Genomic DNA, 19,263 nt, shown 5'->3' with positions numbered 1-19,263 from the left:
TTAACTGTGAGTGCCAATTTCACCAAAAAATAGTAAATTTTTAGAAAACAATCTACATGCACACTCTTAAATAAACACAGAATTATTTCTGATATTAATAGATGTACATATCAATAAGGAAAAAGTCTCAAAAGGAAATGATAACGTTGTCTTACTCTTTGAGATGTTTCTGCAGCTGCAGCTGCCATTGCAGCAGCTTTAGCCTTCTCAGCTTCGTCATATGTAGGAAGAGAGGTAGCAACACTATAGGGAGGTGGCACAGGATAAAACTCACTGTAAACTTCTGTATCTGAAGAAAAACAATTAAAAAAGGATAACCATCAAAACAATAATTTACAACAGGCCACTACTATTGTTTGTTGTAGTCCTATGCTATAAACTATGTAACGCATAAATCACTGCTATAATGATGTATATTAATTTAGACCTATAATTATTATAAAGAGAAAGGACAGAAAAATATCATCTACAGGCTAATACACAAAACAATAACATGAAGAATGAGATTCTGAAATCTCATGCTGATAATATGAGCATCCTCTCTGCCTATTGCAATGCTCGAATAATTTACTTATCCATCATCTCACCATCAAAAAAGAAATAATCAGGAGTAATAGAAAACATTTATATAGTAATAATCATTTAATATCCACTTCTCTACACATTGATCCTAGCAATTCCGAGATTAGAAAAGTTAAGTGACCTCAGAATCTCACAATCAGTAAAAAGAAGAACTCAGGGATTTCCTTACTTCATTTACTTTGCACTGATAATGTATACAAGGTTATGTTATCTCCAATATTCCTGGTACCTTCTATATAGGCCAATTTTAGCAACTGCCCTAAGCTCCTAAGCAAACTCAGTATTTCTTTTTGTTAAAAGATTAGTTTCCACTTGTTAATTTTACTTATAAAATTTTACTCTCAAAGTCTGTAGTTTTCAACCAGAGAATTTAAAGTTTGGGGAGCTCCAGTCCTAGCTCCTCCTCTTAGAAGTTGTGTGACTACAAGCAAATCATTAGTCACTATGAAGTTCCACCTTCTAGTTCATAATACTGACCCAAAAAGCTATTACTTGCTATTATGGAGTGAAACAGAAAAGTACGCCAGAAGATTCTTTAAAGGAACTGTGAAACATTACACAAATGTCCCCTATTGCTGATGTTGTCCAGACCTATAAAATCAGACATAAAGTGACCTACTGAAGAACATAATCTCCAGAGAAAACTGGTGTTTTTTAAGCTCTCAGGCTTAAAATATAACAACACTAATTAAGCAGCTCATGAAAAAGAATATCAATTAGTTTCATTAGCGACCTACAGTGCTAAAATTATTGTACATGTTCAGTTATTGTCATTAATAACCTTTTAGCAAAATTGTAAAAAATAAAGACCGTTAATCTCAGAGACAATAAAAATAACTGAACACCCAGGAAGCAGGCTCAGCTTCTTTTTCGCTTGAAATTTATCAAACCTTTAAAAATGACTTGCTACATCATCAAAACTATACCAGATTATAAAAAATGAGAAGCTTCACAATTCATTTTATGTTGCTTCTATAATATTAATAATAAACCCATAAAGTCAGTACATAAAGGTTCCATTAACAAAGCTGTAAAATTCTAAATACAAATCTAAATCCAGAAATCAGAATATGAAAATAAACAGATGTACCCCAGAATGAAGGGGTAAACTAATAACATAAAGAAGAAATCTACTAATAACATGCCTTATTATATCAAGAGTTAAAGGATTAAAACCATGTAATTTTATGATAAGGGACCAAAGAGATGGCTGCAAGATGGAACCATTTACTGAAATGATGAAAACGACTGTCAGAAGAGGTGAACTGGTGATAGGGGAACAGCCAGTATGCAGATGTGTTGGTTTTATTTTATTTTTTTTTTAAAGATTTATTTATTTATACAAGCACTGGGCACAGTCAGAAGCACGGGAGGGTGAGAGAATTCACCAGAGACAGAGCGGGGAGCAGAACAGGCAGAATGACGAAACATACTGCTGAGCGGAGCAGTGGGCGTGGCGTGGAGAGGTCTGCGCGCCATGTGGGATCCTCACCAGGGTGCAGGGGATTGAACCGGCGCTGCAGAGGCTGCAGGCAGCTTCACAGCCCAGCGCTCAACCGCTGCGCCACCAGGGGAGGCCCAGATGTGGAAGTTTTGAACTCAAGCCCATTCTACAATATTCTGTTCTTTGAAATTCTTCCCATTAATAGTATTGAATAAGGAATAAACTTAGTGACTCACCTCTAACAAACCAAATATATCAGATAAGACACTGACTTTTGAGGCAATGATATAAAAGGTGATACAGTTTCCATCTAGCTTTTAGAGTACTTGTTCTTGGAGGGCCTCCCCAGGTGGTGCAGGCAGTTGAGCGCAGTGCTGTGAAGCTGTCCACAGCCCACATGGCAAGCAGACCTCTCCTGTCTCACCCGCTGCTCCCCTCAGCAGTGTATTTCGTCAGTCTTCCTGTTCTGTTCCCCACTCTGTCTCTGGTGAATTCTCTCACCCTCCCGCGCATCTGGCCTGTACCCTAGTTCTTGTATGTATGGATAAATATTTTTTTTTTTTTTTTTGGGTGGGACCCTCACCGGTGGATGGGGAACAAACCAGCACTGCAGAGGCTGCCGGCAGCCTCACAGCCCAGCGCTCAACCGCCGCGCCACCAGGGGAGGCCCATAAATAAATCTTTAAAAAAAAATATACTCTTCATTTAAGGAAGCCGAAGCCACATATGGGCCATATTAGGGCCAAATAGGCTGACAGCCCAACGGAGGCCCTAAGCTGAGGCTTGCATCAACCACCACACATATGAATAAGGAAATCTTCAAACAAACTCCGGGCCCAGTGACCTTAGACAACAATCACAGGAGAGCCTGGGAGAGATCATAATCAAGCCTAGTTCATTCCTAAAACCATGAGAATTAATAATAATAAATCACCGCTATTTTACTCCATCAAGTCAGAAGCGCGGGAGGGTGAGAAAATTCACCAGAGCCAGAGCGGGGAGCAGAGCAGGCAGAAGGACCGAAGTACACTGCTGAGGGGAGCAGCGGGCGGCAGGAGAGGTCTGCGCGCCATGCGGGACCCTCCTCAGGTAGCCGAGGAGCAGCCGGGGGATCGAACAGGCGCCGCAGAAGCTGTGGGCAGCTTCGCAACCCAGCGCTCAACCACTGTGCCACTGGGGAGGCCCTACTCCATTAAGTTTTGAGAGAGTTACACAACAATAGCAATGTAGTAACAACAAACTGCTGCTATTTCGCTCCCAGCATCTTTCATCGTTCAGACACAGACATCAGGAAAACAACTCATTCTCTTTTTTCAAGACTATCAAATTTTTTTTAATCTGAGGTACCAAAATTACTGCACTGTATTTCGAAACTTGTAAAACAATAAATTCACGCACAATAAATTTCAGCACACATAAATCCAGATGTTAAATCTTATAGCCAAAAGTTGAATAACAGAAATCAATATATAAACTGTGCCTCAAACTGGGTACTGTACAAGCATATTGATCAAATAAACTTTCTATACAAATAAAAGCACCACCTATTTACTAACTTAACTATTGAGAACATCTTTATAGAAAAGATGATTTTCAGTAACCACTCTAAAAAGCAAAAAAAACTGGTGGAAGAAATATTGGGTCTTTTTACATATCCCAAGACAAAATTTGGATAAGCAAGCTAAGTAACTAGAGGAAGTTGAGTTCAAGAAAAGTAAGGAACTTTAATTACAGATTAAGGGATAGGGAAAATTAAATATTGCAGTGAAGGATTTTTACACTGAATTGGTTTTCAATAATTGATTTAAAAAATAAATGTTTCAGAATGAGTACATAAAATATTTAGCAGATTTTATATTAACATACAAAATCATATTTAAAATATTAATTTATGGGCCTTCCTGGTGGCACAAGGGGTTGACATGCAGCCTATGGGGCTGTCGCAGCCACTGCAGCATGAGTCTGATTCCCGGCCAGGGAGCTACCCACATGGCACAGCGGACCTCTCCTGGCTCACTCGCTGCTCCCCTCAGCAGTGTATTTTAGCCAGTCCACCTGTTCTGTTCCCTACTCTGTCTTTGGTGAGTCTTCTCACCCCCTGCATCTCTGGCCTGTACCCCAGTTCTTGCATGCATAAATAAATAAATCTTTAAAAAAATTATTTATAATGATTAACTTAGCATTATACTGGAAAAACAGAAATTGTGTTCAGAGAACTATCTAAGGGTAGTTCTTTAGAATGCCCTGCAAAGATAAAATGAAAAAGTAGCAAGCAGGAAGCACTGCTTGGTACCCCAAAATTATTACCATATGAATGGAATAACATTACATATACTCTTCAATTCCTTTCACAGTACTCACATTTCCACTCATCAATAATGCCTGACTTTATTTAGACTATATAAGTAGATATATACACATATCTGTGTGTTACATGTTTTTAAGCATGCATGTGTCTGTGTGTATGCATACATAATAGATATATGTGTGTGTTTATTTACTTCAAAAGTAATATGCTGGTCCACCAAGAATAGAGTCAGAAAGTTTAAATAGCCACACTTCAATTTTTTTAAAACAATATGAGACAAGTTAATATATAAAATAAATATTTCACTAGCCTTCCTTAGGAAAATATTTTTTTAAAAAAAATCACAAAACCAAAGCCCAAGAACAGACATGATAATTACAGAAAACCATACTGGTAAGACAACAAAAAATAAAAACAGTAAGTTAAAACATTACTATCTGTTTCATACTAAAATAGGACAATACCTGAAGTTGTAGGTACTTCCACAGTAATACTACTGTAAGGGGGAGGAGAAGAGTCTGATTCCAGTACTGACGCTGAAGGAGCAGTCTGCACACTCTGAGGTGTTCGGTTTGATGTTGATGGTTGCTCTACAGGAGATGATTCTGAATTATCCTCCTCATTGTGAAGCTAAGAGACCAAAGGAAAAAGGAAACATAAATATGGTTCTGATTATTTTTTCAAAATGTAAAGCTAAAGGCCTCCCCTGGTGGCGCAGTGGTTGGGCGCTGGGCTGTGAAGCTGCCCGCAGCCTCAGAAGCGTCGGTTCAATACGCAGCCGCCGGCAAGGGTCCCACATGGCGCACAGACCTCTCCTGCCACCCGCTGCTTCCCTCAGCAGTGTACTTCCTCAGTCTGCCTGTTCTGTTCCCTGTTCTGGCTCTGGTGAATTCTCTCACCCTCCCGCGCTTCTGACTGTACCCAGTGCTTGTATAAATAAATAAATAAATCTTTAAAAATATATATATATATAAAGTAAAGCTAATTTTAAAGATCATTTCAGGCAAAGGATCACTTTTTAGCAAGATGCAAAGTAAAATAGCATTTTAAAGGATGAACATAGTTTTTAAATGACCTAAGAAGCTCAAAATTTTGAGTTTCTTTAAAATAAAAATGAAGCTCAAATTAAGAATTTATAAAGAAAAAAAAATTCATGATTATAAAGATTCAAGTATATTCAGCCCTTCAGTAAATATTGTCTATCACCTCTCAATCACTGTATATCACAAAAAATAGTAAAAAGTTTAACAATATTACACATGGTACTATTGCTACTAGTCTCTGGAATAACTGGAAATAAAAACTGAATTAATGTAATGGGACAACAATATATAAAAACATTCCCCAAAATGAGGAATACTCTAAGGAGGTTTTCTCAAGTACCACAAGAATTATTCACAAAGGAAAATGAGTCAATGTGTAAATAAAATTTTGGAAAATGTTCCTTATCAGAGCAAATTTATTTTTTTAACTTATAGGAACAATCCTTGTTAAATTAACCATCTCAACAAATTTATTGAATGCTAGCTAATAAGAGTTAAATGATATGTTGAGATTTTTAATGATTTAATTCATTTAATCCTCAGGAAAAAACACCTGTAAATAATTCTAAAGCATCACAGTAACTAGGAAGGGTGAAGCCCAAATGAAACCCAAGCAGTGTGGCTGCAGACCTTATACTTCATGTATAGTAATCTTTTAAACCCAATAACCCAGTCTATAATCTCTACCCACCTTCGCACAGAACTTCCAACTTACTTTAAATGCAATAGGAGTCAATAATAACTACATACAGGCAAACTAATCTGAGGTGAAGAAAAGCAGCACTACTATAAAAAGTGACACATCAACCAAGGTACTGTAACTGGAAATGAGGTCTTATTAAAATATTTTAAGAATTTGCTTAAAACAACTGGAGTTTTGGTTTGAAGAACTACAAGTTTTCATCATTAATTAATTTTCACATCTTAATTAGTTCTTCCTTTAAGAAAGTAAACGTTGAGAATAATCCCTCACAAAAATTTTGTCATATGTACGTACGTACACATACAAATTGAGATCTTGTGGTATTGTGAAACAAACATGCATTTTAGAGTTGAGAAAGAACAGTATGCAATTCGTGTTCCACTCTTAGGTCTCCTGATAAACTTATCTTCATTGATTGCCGTGCCTCTGTGTCTCCATATGTAAGTTCGGAATAAAGTCAAAATCCTCACAGAGCTGTGAAACAATACTTGGAAAGCATTTAACATACTGCCTAAGACACAGAAGGCATTTAATAAATACTAGTTTTCCCCTTCTTTCATTTATTATACTTAATTTCATGGACTCAAAGACAAATTATGTGGTGATATCAATCCAGTAAGTCTTCGCTTGCTTTTAAATTATACATATGCTGGGCCTCCCCGGTGGCACAGCGGTTGAGCGCTGGGTTGCGAAACTGCGCGCGGCCTCTGCGGCGCCGGTTCGATCCCCGGCTGCTCCCCGGCCACCAGAGGAGGGTCCCACATGGCGTGCAGACCTCTCCTGCCGCCCGCTGCTCCCCTCAGCAGTGTACTTCGGTCCTTCTGCCTGCTCTGCTCCCCGCTCTGGCTCTGGTGAATTCTCTCACCCTCCCGCGCTTCTGACTGTACCCAGTGCATGTATAAACAAAACAAAACAAACAAACCAGCAAACAAATAAATAAAGCATGCCTCTATAAAAAAAAAAAATAAAAAATAAATTATACATATGCAAAGTAGAACAGGGGATCAATTTACAACATTGTTGTATGCATGTGTCTCGTTAAGTGAGTACGCTAGCAAAGCATTTTTGCAAGTTGATAAATGCATAATTTTTAACAAAATGGTCACAAATAGACCTAAAATAACCTTTCAAGTTAGTAAGATGTTTTCCATAATACCAAGGTTTATATAATAAAGTCAACCCACAGAAACTAAATTCTAAGCTCCAATAACCATAAAGGGAACTTTGTGTGAGCTTCACATTTCCTTGTAGTACCTTTCCAAGCAGGCCCTAAGTGACCACACTCCTGACTAGCAAAACTCTGCCCCCGGTCACAAATAATCTCCCATGTTTCCCATTACCAGGTACTCAGGAAAATTTCTACTTCAATCATTCCTGATCATATTTGTAAGAGCAAAGTGCTGGATGAATTAACGAAGGCAAATAAAAAAGCACAGCTATATCTTTAGCAGTATCAACCAAGCAATTGAGCAATAGCAAGTGGCAAAATGAGGAAATTACTTCTCCTTTTGGAAAAGAGGGTTTATTAAAATGGAGATATAATGACCTGGACTAAAAAAAAATTTCTGTATAACAACATGGTTCTCCTCTAGTTGGTTGCTAACAAGAAATACTGCTTACCATACATATAAAATACATATATGTGTCCCCACACAATGACCAACTCATTCTTTCTTTAAACTCATCATAATTTATTCAAAAAGCTACAACAAAAAAATAACTACAGACAGTTTTACACATATGATCTCAGAAGTAAAGCTCTGGAATGTGTACAACAAATCTTAATTTATTCTAAATGCTCTACCTAACACCTCCAGTTTCATTTCTACAAAATTATTAACATGCACATTTGCTATGTGTCAACAATAAAACCCAATAATTCAGTCTATAATCTCTACCCACTATAGCACAGAACTTCCAACTTACTTTAAATGTAATATTGTAATTTTGATATCCCTGTAAACTCTTTAAGATGAAATGCTACTATAAATTAATTTCTCCTGATTGCCTTTTAAATAAATCCATACAAAGGTTCAAATCAAATTACATGTTTATCCCAATAGATAATGCCAATTGACAAAATTTTTCCTTCATCATGCTGTCCAATAATTTCACATTCTTTAGGGATCACCTTAACAGAAAAAAAAGAGGGAAGTGAGGCAGGATCTATATGCAGAAATGAACCATGCTCTGTGGGCTATCCACACAGCACCTCAAGTTAACCTCCCAGCTGGTCCTACTTATGAGCCTCCTGAGAAAACATACATCAAATGAAAATTAAAATGTCTTCAATATGATGATCAGGGAGATGAAAAGTTGAATACCGAATCACCATTTTTTAGCCTGAAGGAAAAAAGGGTAGTCTTAAACATAGTTGTGGCTAGTCTTTACTGGTGTATATTGAAATCTTTTAATGACAAGAAGCTATAAGCATCATGATGAACTTGTTGGAAGTCCGGCCTTCCAGAGTATAAACTACTGTTTCTTTTAGATTAATTAGCATACCTCCTATACTCTAGCCTTCATTCTACCTGAAGATGACAAAATACTAACATAACAAGCAGAAGCTTTGCTTTTGAGAAGTTGAAAATAATACAAACCTCACAGAACGTTTCCTAATGTGCCAAGGTAAGAATCTACCAATGTACTACAAAGTGTTTGACCAACTGGGCCCTCCCTGTACCAGACCTGACGGGCTAAACCAGTTATGTGGCCTTTTCTTATTTTTCTGGCCATTTCTTTTCTGTTTCAATTTGGGCATATGCTAGAACTACAGTAACAGAGCTTTTATAAAGGGGGGAAAAAAACATTTTTAAAGTTGTAAAAAAAAAAAAGATATCTGACAGCTGATATATTCTGGATAGTACCATATGCTGACTATATTTAGTACCAGAGCACAATACTGGGAAGGGAAGTTAGTAGTTACAAGACACAAATTTTAGCTGAATTGAAAAAACTTTTAATTTAATTATAACTTTAATTATTAGAAAACTAATCTTTCCGTAGGGCAACAAATACTTTCAGGGAGAGTTTAGGTGATTATCTGGCTGTAAGGCTGCTGTTAAATAACCAGGACCACCATACACGGGTATTTCCTAGGACAGACCCACTTTCATATGCCTATTGTTCTAAGGCCCACTCAATTAGCATTTTCTCTACCCCTTTCAGCCTCCAAAAAAAAACCCAAAACACTCTATGCTCAACCTCCAGATATCGATACAATAACAGTACAATACTAGAAAAGATGACCAAGGTCTCTTCACACTCTATGATAACATGACTCTTGATAAAACCCAAGCAGTCTCTATCATTCTATGTTGCTTATTTAACATCTGACTAAAGTAGATTAAGGTTCAGTTGGTAGAGTCAAGCTACTCATTTCAGTTACCAAAGAAGAATGTGAACTGCTCTACCAATAATGGTAGGTATAAATAGCCAACAGGTGCTCAGATAGCTAAGCAGTCTAAACTATTAGCCCAAAAGATAGGTCCCACAAATTACTGCTGCTTGGCAAGTGGATTTAACTTTCTACCAACAAAAGTGAATCATAGCAACCTTCCTCATGAACACATACATACCAATACCCAAACTAACAGGATTTTCACTATTTTAGATTTCCTATCAAAAATTTTTCACTTAACTTTTGCTATCTCTTGATATTTTTCCACTTAATAGAGCTAACTTACAACAAAACAAAATATTAACCATTAAGAATGCATCAGTAACAAATGAATATTAATTTAAAAAAAAACTGTGAATTGGCAAATCAAGCCTAATTTTCAGCTTCTCCTTTGGAATGACACAGAGTTGGTTGTTTTTTATAGTTTACAATATAATAAAAGCAGAAGAATGTATGCACAACTAAGTTGTCTTTTAAACAAAAAGTTCCTGTGTCATTTTAAAACTGGTGTTGTCTGCTCATAATATATCCACTGAAAGATGCAGAAAAGTGTTATGCATTATATATGGATTCTTAACATTAAGAGAGATACTATTTGTGGGCCTCCCCGGTGGCGCAGCGGTTGAGCGCTGAGTTGCGAAACTGCGCGCGGCCTCTGCGGCGCCGGTTCGATCCCCGGCTGCTCCCCGGCCACCGGAGGAGGGTCCCACATGGCGCGCAGACCTCTCCTGCCTCCCGCTGCTCCCCTCAGCAGTGTACTTCGGTCCTTCTGCCTGCTCTGCTCCCCGCTCTGGCTCTGGTGAATTCTCTCACCCTCCCGCGCTTCTGACTGTACCCAGTGCATGTATAAAAAAACAAAACAAACAAACAAACCAGCAAACAAATAAAGCATGCCTCTATTAAAAAAAAAAAAAAAAAAGAGAGAGAGATACTATTTGTGTAATACATATGGGCAGTCAAACTTTTGGGACATATACACAAGAAACAGCAAGGAGTTTCAGGTGAGGGGATGACTTCATCTCTCTACTCCTTAAATATTTTACCCTAAATACAAATTAATTGGAATTTTTAACTCTTTATAAATAAAACCAAAATGCAATAAAATTGAAACCTCTAATTCTGGTTTGGCACGTGTCAGAAACAAAAATGTTAAGGTAAATACTATGAATGAAAAATATTCTCCAATATAAAATATTATGCAGTATTACAAAAGCTCTCCTTGGTTTATGCAATGCAGTTTTCTGTTGAAAATGACATGATCTGAAATTTTAGCCAAACAGATAATATATTTGAAGAATGAAAACAAGAAAGTCTATCTTTTTCAGGAAAAAAACAGGAGTGGTATAATAAATGAGGCATTTTTCAAAATCTGGCCAATTATTTTGGGTTTTTGTCTCTCTACAATACAACAGCCTGATTTCATGCATTTTTTTTTTTTTAGATCGATTTATGATGACAACGCTGTGGTCTTAAGTAATTAGGATATCCGGTCTCAGTCAGGATAATGTTCTCCTTAGGCACAGCACTGGCATGGCTGAAAACAATTTGTCTAGCCAGTTAGAAATGAGTTAATATTATTCCACAGTTATATAATAATTCAACATTTAAAATCGATGAATTAGAGCTATATGAATCATCTTAAATCTTTAAAACATACTAAGCAAATACAGCAAGCTGAAAAAAGAATAAAACAGCCAAATAGCGTAACAAATACATTTTTACGTAATCTTTAAGTATCAGTTGTATACAGATACACAAACTTATGGTAAAACCATGCAAATAAATTATATACACCAACTTCAAAACAGGGTAAGACATGAATGTAACATTTTAGTTTATGTTTCTTTTAAGAAAAAGAAAAAATGTTCCAGACTTGAAGCAAATATGGCAAATTGCTAACATCTATTATCTCCACAGCAGATACAGAACTATCTTTCACATTTTCTATACTTTGAAATGTTTCATATTATTAATGTTTACATTAAAAAAATGGTAAGCTAGTCAAGTTGTCTTTCATATATAAATACATCTAGCATTCATGAGTCCTTGAAAAAAAAAAACCATTATGAAATCCAGGCAATCAAAAAATAATCAAAGAAAAAGGCAAAGATAAAGAAAACCAATGGGAAAAGACATGAGGATTAGCACTGAATCCTTTTGGGTATAGACTAATGATATGTAGAGACCTAATGACAAAATAGTTTCTGCAAACAGAAAACAAACATTATATACCCTGAAAAAATAAAAATATAAGCAACTAGAAAAATCAGGAAATGGGGAAAAGAAATGAGAGAAACAATTAGTATCACTTACCTCATATTTCATAGCAAGGATTTAATCTTTAGTATCTAAAATAAAAAATTACTCCAATTCCATGTAAGTTTATATTCCTATCCTCATTTTACTGTAATCCTACAGAACCTAATAGCACTGTGGTAAAGAAACCTTTATCTAGAATTCTGTAGTTCTTTTAGTTTTTTTCCTTGCTGCTAAATTATAAATATTCAAAAACTTTTTTCATTTTTTTAAATAGTATAACACTATCCCACTCTAATCTCATTACTCCTAACTATAGCACAAATGGAATGATGTTCATCAAATGTTAACATATTTCTGGTTGCTAAGATTGGGTGCCAAGATTGATTCTTTCTTTGTACTCACGTTGCCTGTATTTAAATATATATAGATAAAGTTTCTTATAAAAACAAAAAGATTACAAAAATATTTTAGCTAATAATTCTCATTTTTAAGACTATGGCAAAATAAACTTATCAAAAACATAAAAGAGGATTTCTTTATAAAACTGTTCATCACAGTTAATAATGGAACACTAAAAAATAGTCTATTCATCCAAAATAGAATAAACATACTGAACTATATAATAGAATATTATACAATCACTTAAGATGGTGTTTCAAAAGGCTTTTTAAGGACATAAGGGAATAATCAAGAAATAGTGTTAAAGAACTAACAAAATTGTAAGTGTAAATCACATGTACCAATTTTATATAAGACAAAGTATTAACAATTTCAAAATGACTATTGACAGATGAGTAGAGTGGGTGCTTTTAAGTCATCTGAGTTTCTTGTTTGTTTTTAACTTTTCTGTAGTTTTAGAACAGAAATGAAAATAAGGAACATTCTTCTAAAACAGAAATGAAAGTAAGGAACATTCTTTCTGTTCTTGATGTAGGACAGACTATAGTATGTTAAAGAGATCTCCATCTGTACTTAAAGAATTGTCTTGGTAAGTTAGAAAAGTGACATAAGTAAAATTTCTCAATGACACTTAAAGATCATCACAGACTTTACATACATTCAATAACCTTTAGTTTATGTGCTACTAGAATGAGCACTCAATGACCTTTTATAATCATTATCATCTTTACAAGAAAAGGAAGGCAGGTACATAATCCCAGAGGTGATATTATTATTTTCCCTCAATCAGTTAACAGTAACAGCAGCATGTATCCTTTTTGGTGTGATGATTTTCTGGTGAAACCCATTTTGGAGATCAAAATGATTCATAAAGGCTCTTGGTCGCTTTCCCACCTATAACCACAGTTTTATTCACGGTTGTTATTCACATTACATACTTTCCACATAATCTACAAAGGCATTCTGTTTTCACAGTAATACCATTTTTCCTTGAAACGCCAGTCACAAGGTATGGCGTGCGTCACAAGGTATGGCGTGCTAACCTGTAAACAACACAACAACAATGTTCCCCAACTGCTTTATTCAACAACTCAGCTGATAAAGAACTCTGCAAACTTTGCACAAACAACTCAAAGAAAGAGCACCCAGCACAGCAGGAGTAAGCTACTGCAGTAGCAACTGCAGTGTCAGTGTTCTTCTACTGCAAGCAGTTTAAACAACGCTATATAAATTTAAACAATGCTCCTCCATCCAAACTAAACTGTAGAAATCAGATATTTTCATGTTACCTAAACGCTATATGGTAGGGAGTGGAAAATGAGATGGGACATATTACAAAGACACAGGAGCAGATTTAAGAGGCTCACTCTGGTCAAATCTGGAATGATCTGCACTTCAAAATAAATGAAGAAGGTGTCAGACTATAACCAATAAATAAAATCCCATGAATTCAAATTAGTATAAATGAGTAAGTAGAAGGCAATAAGGGAAAGGTCTCCCTTATTGAATTCTAAATAATAAATGTAGAACAGTAGTCAGAATTAGATCACCATTTGACAACCACCATAGTTATAAATCTTTTGGGTAATAATAATCAATGAATTCCAAAACCAACAGGTGAAAGTGTAATCCTTCTTAAAAAATCTTTCTCTTTCTCATTTCCACTGAGTCTACTTTTTGAGTCCTCCATTTGCAACACCTGATTTTAGTTTATGTCCTTGGTAGCACAGACTATAAAGTTAAAATCTTGCATGACACTCACCCTCAACTTCCCAGTTTCCATATTTTCTATCACATCTACGCATTGAGACCTAATCTGGGATGCATCAAGTCTACAGTTTCTGATAGAGGGAGGAAAACAACATCTAACCGTGCAGAGTGCTGTCACTCAGAATGCAGTACCTAACCCCAACCGGGCCAGAAGAACTAGCTATCGCCATGACATGATTCAGCTCCACCCCTATTTCTTTTCCCCACTTGCAACCATGAAACTCAAAACCTTGGCTTCTTAATTCAGAGGAAAACAGGTTACAGGTTTTAGAGCAAAAACTTCAACTTCTCTCCTCTGCATCTCTAAGTTTAGCATTATGGCATCCATCCTAATTTATATTCTTTGCTCCTAAATGCCAGATAAAAGTACAGAGAAGATCCTGCCTCCCAAAGGATCTTTTTCTTTAAATTATGTCTCTCCTTCCTGTTCTTTTTCTCTACCCACATGTATACTGAAGCCATACATACAAAAAAAAAAAGGAAAAAAAACCTGCCCTAGCTAAAAATAAAGAGTTTTTCTTGTGCTTTCTGAACTATTTCCATCTCTCAGTTTGTTTCACTGGCATATCCTAGAAGAAAGAAAAAAGATACCTCTCTGTTCTCATTCTGTGCACTACTAATTCTCATTTCATTCCCAACTCATTACCATTTGGCTTTCATTCAAACATCTCTTGCAAAAACACTGACCTTCTAATTGTTCAATTCAAAGGCCTTTTTTCAGGCCCCATCCTACAGAAAATCTTTAATAGACTCAACTGTGTTGAGTGTATTTCTAATTGGTTCTTCTTTGGCTTCCAGAGCACAATTCCCGTATGGTTTGCCTCCTACTTTCGACTATTCATTCTGTTTCTTTTGCAGGGGTCCTTATTTTCCTGTCAACTTTAAAGAGTCTTAGCTAAACTGAATTCAGAGTTGGGGATACTGTCTTTGACACACAGGTGGACTGATGCTGGATGGTGTATAGTTGGTTTGATTTAAATTCATTTGCAAGGGTATAAGGCAACTATAACCCCATGTAACATATTGTTAGAGTTACTATTACAAGTATTCACTTGACATTTATAACATCAGCATGTCTTGTTTGATTTCACATTCTTTTAGATTATCAAGTAGTTGCTATATGAATAAACTAGAAAAGAAGATAATTTGATGCTAGAATAACTAAATTTAAGACATAGATCTACCACTTCCTAGATGCATGAGTTTTGTCTTTTTTTCTAATTCACTCATTTTCGGTCAGTCAGTTTTCAGTCATTCAACCAATATTTACCAAATGCCTAATGTATTCTAGTACTATACTGGGCACAGGCAGTAAGAACAAATCTCAACTCATCAACCCCTACAACTTCTGGCTTTAAACAACTAAGAGTTCTGGAGACCACAATACAGTATGTAGGGATATGTCAGGGGAATAAAGGAAACTAAAAGTTTGCATATTACATCATAGGTAAACCAAACAACCAAGCAAGACTAAAAGACCAAGACTTAAATAATAACGTTCTTCAGAGAAAACGTCATTCTTCTCAAGTAAGTACAGAGAAGTTAAGATCTGAATCCTCAAAGAAAACTAAATACAGGAATACCAATTACTAAGACTTGCTGTTGATGACGCATCCAGGAAGTATATTAAATGCCAAGTTGCCACTGCAAATAATAGTTACAGGGCTGATCCATCCAAGTGCTATATGCTAAAGCATACCTTTCATAGCCAGCCAATATATCTAAATACATAATCTGAATCATATCAGAGGCAACACATGCATATACACGCAATCCTTTTTCTCTCAAAAAGTTAGCCATCTCAGGGGAGGGAGGAGTAAGATGGGAAAAAGGGGAGCAGAAGCTCAGTGGTCTATGATTAGGATAATGGTGCTTTGGTGGTGCATATGGTATGGGGGCATTATATCTGAGGAGGGGGCATACATCTGCTAACTTAATAAATAAATAAATGAAGTTAGCAGTCATGCTCACCTATACAGATTCACTCTATCATATTTCTTTATTCCTGTATAAACAATACATATTGTCCTATTACAATGACCACTGCAAGGCCATTTCTGAAGGCACAATTCAATACCAAAACGGTAATACCTAGGCTTTCCACACAACTTGATATGAGCATATTTTTTGTAAGAACATTATATACATGAATTCCATTACTACATCAATTTGCACTAGCATAAAAGTAGTACACAACAAAATATCTTTTAACTTGTGTCTTTGGAAAAAAGCAAAATCTAGAATGAAATTGTGATTCTCTATAATGCTCAAATTCCAATTGTCACCAAAGCTATTTCAGTACATATAATAAATAAAATGATCAAATATCTTTGGCAGGGAAAAAAAATCTGGTAATCTAAATTTTTAAAAGACTTATTTTTACTTTAAAGAGAAATCCTTAGTTATAACTAAAACAATGATAAAGACTTACAAGTATTTTGTTATATAGTAACTTTGCTTTTAACTAGGTTACTGAAAAAGCACTGTATATTATTTATTGATAAATGAAATAACAAAATGCTGGCACAAATAGTTTTGATTCTGTCATCAAGTACCTACATTGAGCTAAGATGAGAAAACATACTGGTTAAGTACGTAAGTATTTTCTGGATTCACATTGAGGTTTTAGCACTGTAGGGTAAAACGATTTTCAGGCTTTTCTGCCCTGCCATTAGGATTGCCCTGCCTGATGGGGCACCAGCACTTGTTACACTGTTATAGTTAAGTCGTTTACTTCTGTGGGCCACAGAAGCAGTACTGAGATATTCTCCAGGAAAAGCAGAAGCAGGAGAACCGCAAGAGTAAGAAAAGAGAGAAAGAAAACCAGAGAAGCCCAGAGTGAAGACTTGCCAGGGGCTTGAAGGCCTACCGGCCTCCTGGCACCCCTGCCTGCCGTGTACCTGGTTGCTGCTCTACATGTAAAAGCTCAATAAAAGCCTGAAAAAGCCACCAAGGGCTCCAGGACTCCTGCTTTACCGGTCTGTTGTGCTCAAATCATAGAAAACCTGCTCAGTGGCCCATCCTGCCACTACAAGCACTTATTAACTCTGTGACCTAAATGGGTCTTGTTTTTTAATCATTTAAAATGGGGACTCTTTCCTCAAAGAATTTTTGTTAAAAACTAACACCTGTAAATGCTTATAATAATGCCTGATAAAAAACCTAATGTTAGTTTTAAAAAATAAAAGCACTTTGCACACATCATCTACTTTAGTCCCCACAACACCCCTCTGAGGTAAGTGTTGTCCTCCCTCTTACAGATGATGGAAGCCTTAAATAATTGAATTCTCACAGCTAATTAGGGCCAAAACCAAGTTTTACTGTCTCTAAATTTAGGTTCTTTCTATTTCAAGATGACTCTAATAAAAATCCACAGGTAATGACTAACTACCTGCCAAAAAAGTACCTTTATTAGTATGTGTAATGCAGATTTGACTATGCACACATGCGTGTGCGTGCACACACATACACACACACACACCTCACATCTCTCAATCCATACACGTCTCTTCAATGCCACTACTCTAATCCAAGTTAACATTCCCCTTATCAAAACTACTGCCATATCTTCTAAACTAAACAGACACTAACATTTGGGAGATGTCCAATAAAAAAGGGTGGTTCACCAAGGAATGACACAAGACACAAACACGCAAATACTTATAGAATATTATAGAATATTAAGGAAGAATTATAGAATATTAAGCTTGTAGAATATTAAGGAAGACCCAAATTTAAAGAAAACTTCCAACATGAAAAAAAGCACATGGGGTAGAAAAACAAATATCTTTAAAAAAAAATCTACAGTTGGCTCTAGATCCAGGATGTCAGTGTAGGGCCCCTACAGGCCTGGCCTCACACTGACAGCAACTATAAACGTGAAAAATACAAAAGCACAGCTACGTGAACATTAAAGAAAATAGTGATCTAGAGGGAACTTAAAACATAAAGAAGGAAGCTGCACAAGGAAGGTTTCCTGTTTTTTTCTTTTTGTCGCTTTTTTCTGAGGTAAAATCACAGTTGTGAAGACACACTTTAAAGGCTTGCGATGCATAACTCCAACAGAATCCCTTCTCTTTCTAGACAGCGGAAGCATGGAATGGAGCCCAGGTAGACCAGAAAGTGAAGGGAAATCACTAACCTTCAAACTGCACTTGTATGGGACTAGTCCAAAACATAGTAGTAAGAGCCTAACAAATTAAGTTGAGATCTGAACAACTGCACGTGGAGTGTGTGGCAGTATTACAATCTAAAGCTACTGAGCTTGTTAGGGGGAAAGGATGTCCTCAGCAAACTCCATACAGCAGACTCCACCCCCACTCCATCAAGACACCGGGAACTACAAATCCCATGATCACCAAAGGGAAGGCTGCGAGGACCTGAAGGCAGAGTTAAGCAACTAGGCTCTCAGTTTGAGTATTTAACTGGCCATGTGGCCGGGGGTCGCCCTCTTGGCTACACAGCGCAGTGGGCTGGTTTTTCACAAGCTCGGCAGGTCATTGGGATTCCAGGTCAGCGGAACGGGTTGGACGCATTTATGAACTGATCTCCCTCTCTTCTCCTACAGTTATTAATTTCCCTATTTCCCCTACCCTTGTAAATAAGCCTTTTATCAACCTTTTGTGTGTGTCTGCAGTTCAGCATTAATAAGTGCCCTTTAAATGCACGGGTGAGGGCCCACAGTCAGGCAACCCCATTTTATACTGGGGTTTGCCCTGTAACAAGCTGACTAACTCTATAGCAAAATATCTACTAATACATTCTCCAGAGAACCATGGAAAACACTCAAAAAGTCCAAGATAAAAATCCAAAATTACTAGAAATACTAGAATTAATAAGTCATTCTGAAGGGAAAATGCAGCAATTCGATAATTTCAACAACTCAGATGTTCCAGAAAGTAAAACAAAGTTATTTTAAAATCAATGAAAAAGGTAGGGGATGTCGGCAGATTAATATTTTTTAAAATGCTAAATAGAAACTTAACAGTGAAAAAATAAAAATATATGAAGTAAAAAAATTTCTGGACAGATCCATAGCACCATGAAGATAGCAAAGAAAATGATCTTGAATTGATGGAGAGAATGTATCCATTTTGAAAAACAGAAAATAAAGAAGGTTGACTGAATAGCTGGGTGATGGGGTGGATGGGTGGGTGGGTGGATGGATGGATGGATGGATGAGCAAACAGAGCCACAGGACTTTAACCTTTAAAGGTCAAACAAATAACAAACAAAAAATGGCTAACTAGCTGCTTAAAGAAAAAGAAAGAGGCTGAAGTAGAAAAACAAGAAATAACGGGGGAAAGTCTTCAAAGTAGTAAATTTACAAATTCAACCATAGTGAAGCTAAAACAG

The 19,263-nt window shown here is 36.4% G+C and overlaps 1 protein-coding gene across 1 annotated transcript in view; it reads right to left on the bottom strand.

Annotated features, from left to right (window-relative positions):
• NDFIP2 (Nedd4 family interacting protein 2) overlaps positions 1-19,263 on the bottom strand; it is a gene marked incomplete at both ends in the record, with an annotated part of 52,846 nt that overhangs the window by 18,784 nt on the left and 14,799 nt on the right. Inside the window, 2 exons of the mRNA XM_084235380.1 lie at positions 156-289; positions 4,799-4,964. Of these exons, the coding sequence (XP_084091506.1) occupies positions 156-289; positions 4,799-4,964 (300 nt within the window). The remainder of the gene's footprint in view (positions 1-155; positions 290-4,798; positions 4,965-19,263) is intronic.

Source organism: Talpa europaea, assembly GCF_964194135.1.
Source record: "Talpa europaea genome assembly, chromosome: 6".
NCBI lineage: Eukaryota > Metazoa > Chordata > Mammalia > Eulipotyphla > Talpidae > Talpa > Talpa europaea.
The sequence above is the reverse complement of the archived record's forward strand: the minus strand, read 5'-3'. Positions and strand labels throughout refer to the sequence as shown.